The sequence below is a fragment of the Giraffa tippelskirchi genome, chromosome 9 (genome assembly GCF_054371585.1).
Source record: "Giraffa tippelskirchi isolate mGirTip1 chromosome 9, T2T-mGirTip1v1.2.pri, whole genome shotgun sequence".
NCBI classification, from domain to species: Eukaryota; Metazoa; Chordata; class Mammalia; order Artiodactyla; family Giraffidae; genus Giraffa; species Giraffa tippelskirchi.
The window spans coordinates 3,638,157-3,650,781 of record NC_137283.1 but is presented as its reverse complement, the minus strand read 5'-3'; the positions used below and the strand labels follow the sequence as shown (position 1 = coordinate 3,650,781).

At 36.1% G+C, this 12,625-nt stretch overlaps 1 protein-coding gene across 6 annotated transcripts in view; it reads right to left on the bottom strand.

Annotated features, from left to right (window-relative positions):
- The window catches only part of RBMS3 (RNA binding motif single stranded interacting protein 3), a 1,621,798-nt gene that overhangs the window by 899,933 nt on the left and 709,240 nt on the right, over positions 1-12,625 (bottom strand). For all 6 annotated transcript variants that reach the window (XM_081526995.1, XM_081526994.1, XM_081526997.1 and 3 more), the window contains one exon: positions 10,951-11,124. In XM_081526995.1, coding sequence (XP_081383121.1) covers positions 10,951-11,124 — 174 coding nt within the window. The remainder of the gene's footprint in view (positions 1-10,950; positions 11,125-12,625) is intronic.

Here is a 12,625-nt window from a genome sequence, read left to right as displayed (position 1 = left end):
AATGCTCTTTAGAAAAATGCCGATTCAGATGCTCTGCCAAATTTTAAATCATGTTGTTTTTGCATTGACTAGTATGAGTTCTTTACATATTTTGGATATTAACCCATATCAGACATATACTTTGCAAACATCTTCTCTCATTCAGTAGGTTGTCTTTTCATTTTGTTGATAATTTCTTCACTATGCAAAAGCCTTTTAGTTTCATGTAGTTTCATTTACTTAGTTTTGCTTCTGTTTTATTTGACTAAGTAGACATACGCACAAAATGTTGTTAAGACCCATGTCAAAGAGCACACTACCTAGGTTTTCTTCTAGGATTTTTACGGTTTCAGGCCTTACATTTAAGTCTTTCATTTACTTTGAGTTTATTTTTGTATACGGTGTGAGAAAGAAGTGCATTTGATTCTTTTGCATGTAGCTGTCCAGTTTTCCTAGCACCACTTATTAAAGAAATTGTCTTTTCCCCCATTGTATATTCTTGCTTCCTTCGTCATATAGTAATTGACCATATACATGTGGGTTTATTCTGAATTGTTTATTCTGTTCCATTGATCAACGCATCGTTTTTCATGCCAAAACCATACTATTTTGACGACTGGAGCTTTGTAGTATAATCTGTTACAGATCGTGATACCTGTAGCTTTGGTTTTTTTTCAAGATTACTTTGGCTCTTTGGGGTCCTTTATGATTCCATAGAAATTTTAGGATTATTAGTTATAATAATATGAAAAATTTCATGGGTATTTTGTTAGGGGTTACATTAATTCTGTAGTTGCTTTGGGTAGTATAGACATGTTAACAGTATTAATATTTCCAATCCATGAACACAGGGTATCTTTTCATTTATTTGGATTGTTTTCAACTTCCCTCATCAATGTTTCAAAGTTTTCACAGTACAAGTCTTTTACTTTCTTGGTTAAATGCATTCCTAGGTTTTTATTTATTTATTTTGTGATGCATTTGTAAATGTGATTGTTTTCTTCATTTCTCTTTATGATTGTTCCTTATTATGGTATACAAATGCAAAAGATTTGTGTATAGTAATCATGTATCCTATAACTTTACTGAATTCATAAATAGTTCTACTAGATTTTGGTGGAGACTTTAGGGTTTTTTACATATTTGTCATCTGCAAATAGTGAGAGTTTTTCTTCTTCTCTTCCAATTTAGATGCCTCTTATTTCTTTTTCTTTTCTGAATGATGTGGCTAGAACTTTCAATACTATGTTAAATAGAAATGGCAAGAGTGGACATCCTTTTCTTGTTCCTAATCCTAGAGGAAAATCCTTCAAACTTTTCATCATTGAGTATAATGTTAACTGTGACTTTGTAATGAATGGTCTTTATTATGGTGAGGTATGTTCCCTCTACAATAACTTTGTTGAGAGCTTTTATCATAATGGGTGTTGAATTCTATCAAATGCTTTTTCTGTATCTATGGAAATGGTCATGGGATTTTTACTCTTAGTTTTGTTAATGTGGCATATCATATTGATTGATTTGCAGATAGTGAACTATCCTTACATCCCTGGAATACATCCCATTCAATCCTGATGTATGATACTTTTTATAGATTGTTGCATTTGGTTTGCTAATATTTTGATGATGATTTTTATGTCTATGTGAATCAGGGATATTGGCTTCTAACTTCATTTTTTTTAGTGCTTTTGTCTAGTTTTCATTTCAGAGTAATGCTGACCTTGTAGAATGAGTTTGGAAATGTTAAATCTTCTTCAATTATTGGCACAATTTGAGAAAAAGATATTAAGCCTTCTTTTAATTGTTTAATAGAACTCCTCTGTGAAGCTCTTCAGTCCTAGACTTTGGTTTGTTGGAAGTTTTTTGATTACTCATTCAATGTCAAAACTAGTAAACAGTCTATTCTGTTTTTCTATTGCTTCCAGAATCAGTTTTAGAATACTCTGGCTACCTGATGTGAGAACTGACTCATTGGAAAAGACATGATGCTGGGAAAGATTGAAGGTAAAAGGAGAAGGGGGTGGCAGAGAATCAGATGATTATATATAGCCTCACAAACTCAATGGACATGAATTTGAGGAAACTCTGAGAGACAGTGAAGGACAGGGAACACTGGCATGCTGTATCTATGGGATCAGAGTCAGATACGACAAAGTGACTGAAAAACAGTCTTAGAGAATTGTATATTTCTAGGAATTTATCCATTTTCCTAGGTTGTCCAATATGATGGAATATAATTGTTTATAATATTCTCTTAAGATTGTCTGTATTTCTGTAAGTATGTTGAAACTATCACACAATTGCTCTCATTTCACATGCTAGCAAAGTAATGGTCAGAAGTCTCCAAGTAAGGCTTCAACAATACTTGAACTGTGAACTTCCAGATGTTCAAGCTGGATTTAGAAAAGACAGAGGAACCAGAGATCTAATTGCCAACATCCACTGGATCATAGAAAAAGTAAGAAAATTCCAGAAATATATCTACTTCTGCTTAATTGACTATGCTAAAGCCTTTGACTGCGTGGATCACAACAAACTATGAAAAACTCTTCAAGAGATGGGAAAAGCAGACCACCTGACCTGCCTCTTGAGAAATCTGTATGCAGGTCAAGAAGCAACAGTTAAAACCGGACATGGAACAACAGGCTGGTTCCAAATTGGGAAAAGCGTATATCAAGGCTGTATATTGTCACCCTGCTTATTTAACTACTATGCAGAGTACGTCACATGAAATGCCAGGATGGATGAAGCATAAGCTGAAAACAAGATTGCCAGGAGAAATATCAATAACCTCAGGTATGCAGATGACACCACCTTTATAGTCAAAAGCAAAGAGGAACTAAAGAGCCTCTTGATAAAGGTGAAAGAGGAGAGTGAAAAAGCTGGCTTAAAACTCAACATTCAAAAAACTAAGATCATGGCATCCAGCCCCATCACTTATGGCAAGCAGATGGGGAGACAATGGAAACAGTGACAGACTTTCTTTTCTTGGGCTCCAAAATCACTGAGGATGGTGACTGCAGCCATGAAATTAAAAGACGCTTGCCTTTTGGAAGAAAAGCTATGACCAACCTAGATAGCATATTAAAAAACAGAGACATCACGTTGCCAACAAAGGTCTGTATAGTCAAAGCTATGGTTTTTTCAATTGTCATGTGTGGTTGTGAGAGCTGGAACATAAGGAAGACTGAGAGACCAGGAATTCATACTTTCGTGCTGTGGTGTGGAGAAGACTCCCAAGAATCCCCTGGACTGCAAGGAGATCCAACCAGTCCACCCCAAAGGAAATTAATCCTGAATATTCATTGGAAGGAGTGATGCTGAAGCTGAAGCTCCAATACTTTATCCAGCTGATGCAAAGAGCTGATTCAGGGAAAGACTGAAGGCAGGAAGAGAAAGAGGACATCCAGTGAGATGGCTGGATGGCATAATGACTAAATGGACATGAGTCAGAGCGGGCTTCTGGAGATGGTGAAGGACATGGAGGCCTGGCATGCTGCAGTCCATGGGGGTGCAGAGTCGGACACAACTGAGCGATTGAACAACAATATTGCCTATAAATTCTCTTCTTTCATATTTAATTTTATTTGGGCACTCACACATTTTTTCTTATTGAACCTGGATCATCAATTCTGCTTATTTTTTTAAAAGACAGCTATTAGTTTAATTGATCTTTGCTTATTATTTTTGTCACTATTTTATTTGTTTCCTCTCTGATCTTTATTATTTTCTTATTTCTTTTGAATTTGTGCTCTGATTGTTCTTTTTTTGCTAATTCCTTTTGATGGAAAGCTCAGTTGTTTGCTTTGAATTTTTCTTATTTCTTGGGAATAGGTCTGTTTTCTTATAACATTTATGTCTTAAAACTGCTTCTCTGCATCCCATAGATTTTAGGAAGTTATGTTTTATTGTCATTCATCTCAAGGTACATTTTGATTTCCTCTTTGATTTCTTCATGGCTCCATTTTTTTTTTTATGTTCTTCAGATTTTATTTTTTATTTCATCCAATTCCATAAAACATGAATATAATGTGCTATAAAATTTTGATGCAGAAAGGATAGAAAATAGTAGCTGAAATTTCAAAACTGAAAGCAGTGAAATTATAAAAGTCTGCATTTACCCACATTTTATACAATTTTTTTAAATAAATTTATTTATTTTAGTTGGAGGCTAATTACTTTACAATATTTAGTGGTTTTTGCCATACATTGACATGAATCAGCCATGGGTTTACATGTGTTCCCCATCCTGAACCCCCCTCCCACCTCCCTCCCCATCCCATCCCTCTGGGTCATCCCATTGCCCCAGCCCTGAGCATTTGTCTCATGCATCGAACATGGAATGGTGTTCTGTTTCACATATGATAATATACATGTTTCAATTCTATTCTCCCAGAACGTCCCACCCTCACCTTCTCCCTCAGAGTCCATAAGACTGTTCTATGCATCTGTGTCTCTTATTCTGTCTCGCATATAGGGTTATCGTTACCATCTTTCAAATTCCATATATATGCATTAGTATACTGTATTGGTGTTTTTCTTTCTGGCTTACTTCACTCTGTATAATGCGCTCCAGTTTCATCCATCTCAATAGAACTGATTCAAATGTATTCTTTTTAATGGCTGAGTAATATTCCATTGTGTATATGTACCACAGCTTCCTTATCCATTCATCTGCTGATGGACATCTAGGTTGCTTCCATGTCCTGGCTATTTTAAACAGTACTGCGATGAACATTGGGGGACACGCCTCTCTTTCAATTCTGGTTTCCTCGGTGTGTATGCCCAGCAGTGGGATTGCTGGGTCATATGGCAGTTCTATTCCCAGTTTTTTAAGGAATCTCCACACTGTTCTCCATAGTGGCTGTACTAGTTTGCATTCCCATCAACAGTGTAAGAGTTTCCTTTTCTCCACACCCTCTCCAGCATTTATTGTTTGCAGACGTTTGGATAGCAGCCATTCTGACTGGTGTGAAACGGTACCTCATTGTGGTTTTGATTTGCATTCTCTAATAATGAGTGATGTTGAGCATCTTTTCATGTGTTTGTTAGCCATCTGTATGTCTTATTTGGAGAAATGTCTGTTTAGTTCTTTGGCTCATTTTTTGATCAGATTGTTTATTTTTCTGGAATTCAGCTGCAGGAGTTGCTTGTATATTTTTGAGATTGTTTGTCTGTTGCTTCATTTGCTATTATTTTCTCCCATTCTGAAGGCTGTCTTTTCACCTTGCTTATAGTTTCCTTTGTTGTGCAAAAGCTTTTAATTTTAACTAGGTCCCATTTGTTTATTTTTGCTTTTATTTCCAATATTCTGGGAGGTGGGTCATGGAGGATCCTGCTGTGATTTATGTCAGAGAGTGTTTTGCCTAGGTTTTCCTCTAGGAGTTTTATAGTTTCTGGTCTTACGTTTAGATCTTTAATCCATTTTGAGGGTTTTTTTGTGTGTGTGTGTGTATAGTGTTAGAAAGTGTTCTAGTTTCATTCTTTTACAAGTGGTTGACCAGTTTTCCCAGCACCACTTATTAAAGAGATTGTCTTTTCTCCATTGTATATTCTTGCCTCCTTTGTCAAAGATAAGGTGTCCATAGGTGCGTGGATTTATCTCTGGGCTTTCTATTTTGTTCCATTGATCTATATTTCTATCCTTGTGCCAGTACCATACTGTCTTGATGACTGTGGCCTTGTAGTAGAGCCTGAAGTCAGCAGGTTGATTCCTCCAGTTCCATTCTTCGTCAAGATTGCTTTGGCTATTCGAGGTTTTTTTTTTATATTTCCATACAAATTGTGAAATGATTTGTTCTAGTTCTGTGAAAAATACCGTTGGTAGCTTGATAGGGATTGCATTGAATCTATAGATTGCTTTGGGTAGTATACTCATTTTCACTCTATTAATTATTCCAATCCATGAACACGGTATATTTCTCCATCTGTTTGTGTCCTGTTTGATGTCTTTCATCAGTGTTTTATAGTTTTCTATATATAAGTCTTTTGTTTCTTTAGGTAGATATATTCCTAAGTATTTTATTCTTTTTGTTGCAACGGTGAATGGTATTGTTTCCTTAATTTCTCTTTCTGTTTTCTCATTATTGGTGTATAGGAATGCAAGGGATTTCTGTGTGTTAATTTTATATCCTGCAAGTTTAATGTATTCATTGATTAGCTCTAATAATTTTCTGGTAGAATCTTTAGGTTTTTCTATGTAGAGGATCATGTCATCTGCAAACAGTGAGAGTTTTACTTCTTTTCCTATCTGGATTCCTTTTATTTCTTTTTCAGCTCTGATTGCTGTGGCCAAAACTTCCAAAACTATGTTGAATAGCAGTGGTGAGACTGGGCACCCTTTCCTTGTTCCTGACTTTAGGGGAAATACTTTCACTTTTTCACCACTGAGCATAATGTTTGCTGTGGGTTTGTCATACATAGTTTTTATTATGTTGAGGTATGTTCCTTCTATTCCTGCTTTCTGGAGGGTTTTTATCATAAATGGATGTTGAATTTTGTCAAAGGCTTTTTCTGCATCTATTGAGATAATCATATGGTTTTTATCTTTCAATTTGTTAATGTGGTGTATTACATTGATTTGCAAATGTTAAAGAAACCTTGCATTCCTGGGATAAAGCCCACTTGGTCATGATGTATGATCTTTTTAATATGTTGTTGGATTCTGTTTGCTAGAATTTTATTAAGGATTTTTACATCTATGTACATCAGTGATATTGGCCTGCAGTTTTCTTTTTTTGTGGCATCTTTGTCTGGTTTTGGAATTAGGGTGATGGTGGCCTCATAGAATGAGTTTGGAAGTTTACCATCTTCTGCAATTTTCTGGAAGAGTTTGAGTAGGATAGGTGTTAGCTCTTCTCTAAATTTTTGGTAGAATTCAGCTGTGAAGCCATCTGGTCCTGCGCTTTTGTTTGCTGGAAGATTTCTGATTACAGTTTGGATTTCCGTGCTTGTGATGGGTCTGTTAAGATCTTCTATTTCTTCCTAGTTCAGTTTTGGAAAGTTATACTTTTCTAAGAATTTGTCCATTTCTTTCAAGTTGTCCATTTTATTGGCATATAGTTGCTGATAGTAGTCTCTTATGATCCTTTGTATTTCTGTGTAGTCTGTTGCAATCTCTCCATTTTCATTTCTAATTTTGCTGATCTGGTTCTTCTCCCTTTGTTTCTTGATGAGTCTGGCTAATGGTTTGTCAATTTTGTTCATCTTCTCGAAAAACCAGCTTTTAGTTTTGTTGATTTTTGCTATGGTCTCTTTTGTTTCTTTTGCATTTATTTCTGCCCTAATTTTTAAGATTTCTTTCCTTCTACTATCCCTGGGGTTCTTCATTTCTTCCTTCTCTAGTTGCTTTAGGTGTAGAGTTAGGTTATTTATTTGATTTTTTTCTTGTTTCTTGAGGTACGCCTGTATTGCTATGAATCTTCCCCTTAGCATTGCTTTTACAGTGTCCCATAGGTTTTGGGTTGTTGTGTTTTCATTTTCATTCGTTTCTATGCATATTTTGATTTCTTTTTTGATTTCTTCTGTAATTTGTTGGTTATTCAGAAGCATGTTGTCTAGCCTCCATATGTTGGAATTTTTAATAGTTTTTTTTTTTTTCCTGTAATTGAGGTCTAATCTTACTGCATTGTGGTCAGAGAAGATGACTGGGATGATTTCAATTTTTTTGAATTTACCAAGGCTAGATTTATGGCCCAGGATGTCATCTATCCTGGAGAAAGTTCCGTGTGCATTTGAGAAAAAGGTGAAATTGATTGTTTTCGGGTGGAATGTCCTGTAAATATCAATTAAATCTAGTTTGTCTATTGTATCATTTAAAGTTTGTGTTTCCTTGTTAATTTTCTGTTTAGTTGATCTATCCATATATGTGAGTGGGATATTAAAGTCTCCCACTATTATTGTGTTATTGTTAATTTCCCCTTTCATACTTGTTAGCATTTCCTTACATATTCCGATGCTCCTATGTTGGATGCATATATATTTATAATTGTTATATCTTCTCCTTGGATTGAACCTTTGATCATTATGTAGTGTCCTTCTTTGTCTCTCTTCACAGCCTTTATTTTAAAGTCTATTTTATCTGAAATGAGTATTGAGACTCCTGCTTTCTTTTGGTCTCCGTTTGCATGAAATATCTTTTTCCAGCCCTTCACTTTCAGTCTGTATGTGTCCGTTGTTTTGAGGTGGGTCTCTTGTAGACAGCACATATAGGGGTCTTGTTTTTGTATCCATTCAGCCAGTCTTTGTCTTTTGGTTGGGGCATTCAACCCATTTACATTTAAGGTAATTATTGATAAGTATGGTCCCGTTGCCATTTACTTTGTTGTTTTGAGTTCGTGTTTAAACATCCTTTCTGTGTTTCCTGTTTAGAGAAGATCCTTTAGCATTTGTTGGAGAGATGGCTTGGTGGTGCTGAATTCCCTCAGCTCTTGCTTGTCTGTAAAGCTTTTGAATTCTCCTTCATATCTGAATGAGATCCTTGCTGGGTACAGTAATCTGGGTTGTAGATTATTTTTTTTCATTACTTTAAGTATGTCCTGCCATTCCCTTCTAGCCTGAAGAGTTTTTATTGAAAGATCAGCTGTTATCCTTATGGGGATCCCCTTGTGTGTTATTTGTTGTTTTCCCCTTGCTGCTTTTAATATTTGTTCTTTGTGTTTGATCTTTGTTAATTTGATTAATATGTGTCTTGGGCTGTTTCGCCTTGGGTTTATCCTGTTTGGAACTCTCTGTGTTTCTTGGACTTCTGTGACTATTTCCTTCCCCATTTTAGGGAAATTTTCAACTATTATCTCCTCGAGTATTTTTTCATGGCCTTTCCTTTTATCTTCTTCTTCTGGGACTCCTATGATTCGAATGTTGGGGTGTTTCATATTGTCCCAGAGGTCCCTGATCCATTGTTTTTAATTGCAAGATTTTTAGCCTCCACATGTCTGTGTTTTTTTTTTTCCTCACTCTTCTTCCTGTATTTGATTTCTGGTTTCCTACCCTTGTTTTTGGAAACAATGCTTGACATAATTTCAATCTTAAATTTATTGTGGATTATTGTGTCTTGGCATGTAATCTATCCTGAAGAACATTCCACTTACACTTGAAAAGAATGTATATTTTGCTGTTTGGAGATAGAATATCCAGTAGGTATCTAGTAGATATCTATTAAGTTTGCCTTGTCTAATGTGTTACTGAAAGCCATCATTTCCTTATTGACTTCGTGTTTAGATGATCTATCCATTCATGTAAGCTGGGTGTTAAAGTTCCTTACTATTATTGTGTTACAGTCAGTTTTTCCCTTTATGTCTGGTAATATTTGCTTTATGTATTTTGTTTCTCCTGTATTAGGTGCATACATGTTCGTGAATGTGATAGACTCTTCTTGGATTGACCCCTAACTTTTCACTATACAATGCCCGTTTTGTCTTTTCTTACACACTTTGCTTTAAATTGAACTTGGCCTGATATGAGTGCTGTTACCCTTTCTTTTCTTTTCTTTTTTATGGAATATCTTTTTCATACCTTCACTTTCAGTCTCTATGTGTCTTTAGCTCTGAAGTGAGCTTTTTTTTCTTTTTTTCTTGTAGGCAGCACATAGATGGGGCTTAGGTCTTTTCTGTGTTTGCTTGTTTGTATCCAATAAGCCACTCATGTCTTTTTTTGGATTATTTAGTACATTGACATTTAAAGTGATTATTGACAGGTATGTGTTTATTGCAATATTATTACTTATTTTCTGGTGTTTTGTAGTTCTTTTCTGTTCTTTTCTTCTTTTAGTTTCTACCCTTCTGATTTGAGGATTTTATTCAGTTTTAGTTTGGGTTCTTTTCTCTTTATTTAGTTTTATATGCATCTATTGTGGGAGAAGGCAATGGCACCCCACTCCAGTACTCCTGCTTGGAAAATCCCATGGATGGAGGAGCCTGGTAGGCTGCAGTCCATGGGGTCGCTAAGAGTTCGACACGACTGAGTGACTTCACTTTCACTTTTCCCTTTCATGCACTGGAGAAGGAAATGGCAACCCACTCCAGTATTCTTGCCTGGAGAATCCTGGTGACGGCAGAACCTGGTGGGCTGCCGTCTATGGGGTCGCACAGAGTCGGACACGACTGAAGCGACTTAGCAGTAGCAGCATCTATTGTAGATTTTTGACATGTAGTTACCATAAAGTTCATATACATCAGCCTATAAGTATACTTGTTTTAAACAGATATGACTTATTTTTAAAGGTCTCCCATTCACCAAGAGTCTTGCACTTATATTTTTAGCAGAAGACAGATGCCTTCCTAATCAGCATTCATAATTTTTCCAAGCATGTAAGTATAATTTACAACAGCAAAAATCTTTGTGTATGAGAACTGGATTGAGGCACAGAAAACAATGGCAGAAACAGGTCCTCGGCTCTAAAAGGGTCTCAAATTCCACGAGCGCATTTCTCTTCACTAAATGTTTCTTTCTCTTGCCTTTGAGTCATTTATGCCAAAAACCTCAGAGTTTTGTGTAGGAGTAACTGGAAAATATCCTACTAATGAATTTATATATGTTAGTATCTGTTTATACTAATGAGGCGAGTGATGGAATTGTCACTTTGAAAGACACCCTCTCCAGTGCAAAAACAACAAACTAAATTCATAAGAAAAGCCAGGAGGAAATCAGAACACAAAACCAGAGACCTATGTACATTCAGCCTTCACACCAACACCATTCTGAAAATTCTGCCAACCAATTTCACCTAGAAGTAACTTTAAATAAGATACCAATTTTCAGCAAAGATATCCAAGATCATCCAGCAAAGATCATTTAACTGCTTAAGATAGTCTCCATTTCTCATCGCTTTTACTCAACAGTAGCATATTCTTGTTATAGACGAGTTATAACATTGGAAATAGTGCTCACTTAATAGAGAGATACGAACTTTGGATTCAAAATGTACCTGCTTAAGCATCCAATTTACTAAATACAGAAAAATGGAGTACTTACAGCAGGGTGTCCAGTACAGTAGGTATAGCTGGCATGCGATTGATAGTGCAAGCTTGCTCTTGGAAAGGAGTATGTATTCCAGGTTGGTTGGCTGCTGTTCCATTGGGAGCTGAAGCCAGGGCTCATGGTCACTCGAGATTTACTGGTTTGATAGGCTCTCACTGAGGAGCTAGACTATCAAAAAGAAAGAAATGCAATGTAAAGACAGCTCTGTATAGAACCCAAGCCAGCAGTGTATAGCACTGTGCACTCCCATGCATAATCATGGCATAGGATTCGGCTGCTTAAAGGAAATGCCTGATTTCTTAAGGGGAAGCATAAAACAGTATTCTGACTGGGATAGAAGTATTTTCTCACTATTAGAATTTTGACTGGATCACAAAGCACAAAGGCTCACTGAAATTAATCTTATTGAAAACAGTTCTTCCTAGTTGTAACATGTAACTCCATCTTTCAAAAATAAGATACACTCTACTGGTGACAGCAATAGTTATATTTTTAATTACATAAATGTCCTTTCATCACAAGGTTCACCTTAGAAATTCACCATTAGTTTTATCTGAACGTGGTAAACAAATATCTTCGTTTACAAAGGTTGGAACAAGGCGCAGGTTGGTTCCTGACTCCAAACGGTCTTTAAATTCCATGAGTCTACTGCTCTCCCGTGGGAGTCGTCAGCAGAAATCAGGACACATTCCAGCACATCGCTATTACACTACCTATGACAGCAACATGATTAAGGATTTGAAATCATCATTTACCCCCAACTGGTCCAATGCAATTAAAAGTAAAGGAACAGGAAAATATCAATCAAATTGCCAAATGTTAAATATATCCCATTGTTCATAACTGTATACGGGATAGAATGGACTCACTTGTGTCTTCTGTCCTTCTTTGTCCTCAGATGGCCATGGCACATAAAGCATATAATAGTTCCTTTTCACAGAACACTTTCTATCATCAAATTGCAATAGCTGCTTACCCAAGTAGCACAGCAACTTTCACAATAAATTCTATTTATAAATCTATGGGCACATGCCAACTCAATCACTGGGAAATGTGCTAATCTCACTGCCATTATACTCAGGAAACCTAGTGGGGAAGAGATTTTTATCCAAGACTGTTTCCCACTGGATGAGGTTCTTATGTCATTAGATACTGAGAGGAGCGACTTGTTTGAAGACAGGCTTGAGCGTCTTAAAATAATAAAAACCAGATAATTGAGGACCTCAGCAATTTAAGGGCAGTAGTCAGAACTATTTCACAATGGCTTCAAAATATCTGGCAAGGGAAAGGAAAATTTAAATAAATGATTTATTTATAGACAATTTAAAATACTTTGAGCAAAAATTGGAGAACCAGTTAGTTTTTTTAAGATAGATACATATTTGCCTCTCTGTCCCCAGTTTCATCCCAAACATCAGCCTAACTATGTGCACCACCCAAGTGTTCAGAATGTAATAGGGAAAAACAAATGGGACTCCTTATTAGACCTGTTCCTTTTCCTGTGCTTAGTCATACTGGCCCTGCACATTTTGTGAAAGAATGTTGCCCATAGCCTGAAATTCACAGGAGAGCCCATTCTCAGGGCTCCAATCTTTAAGATTTCATTCATGTAGAGATTAAAAAGTTACAGAATAGAGAATAATATTTGTCTTCTTGGAGATTTACTGCA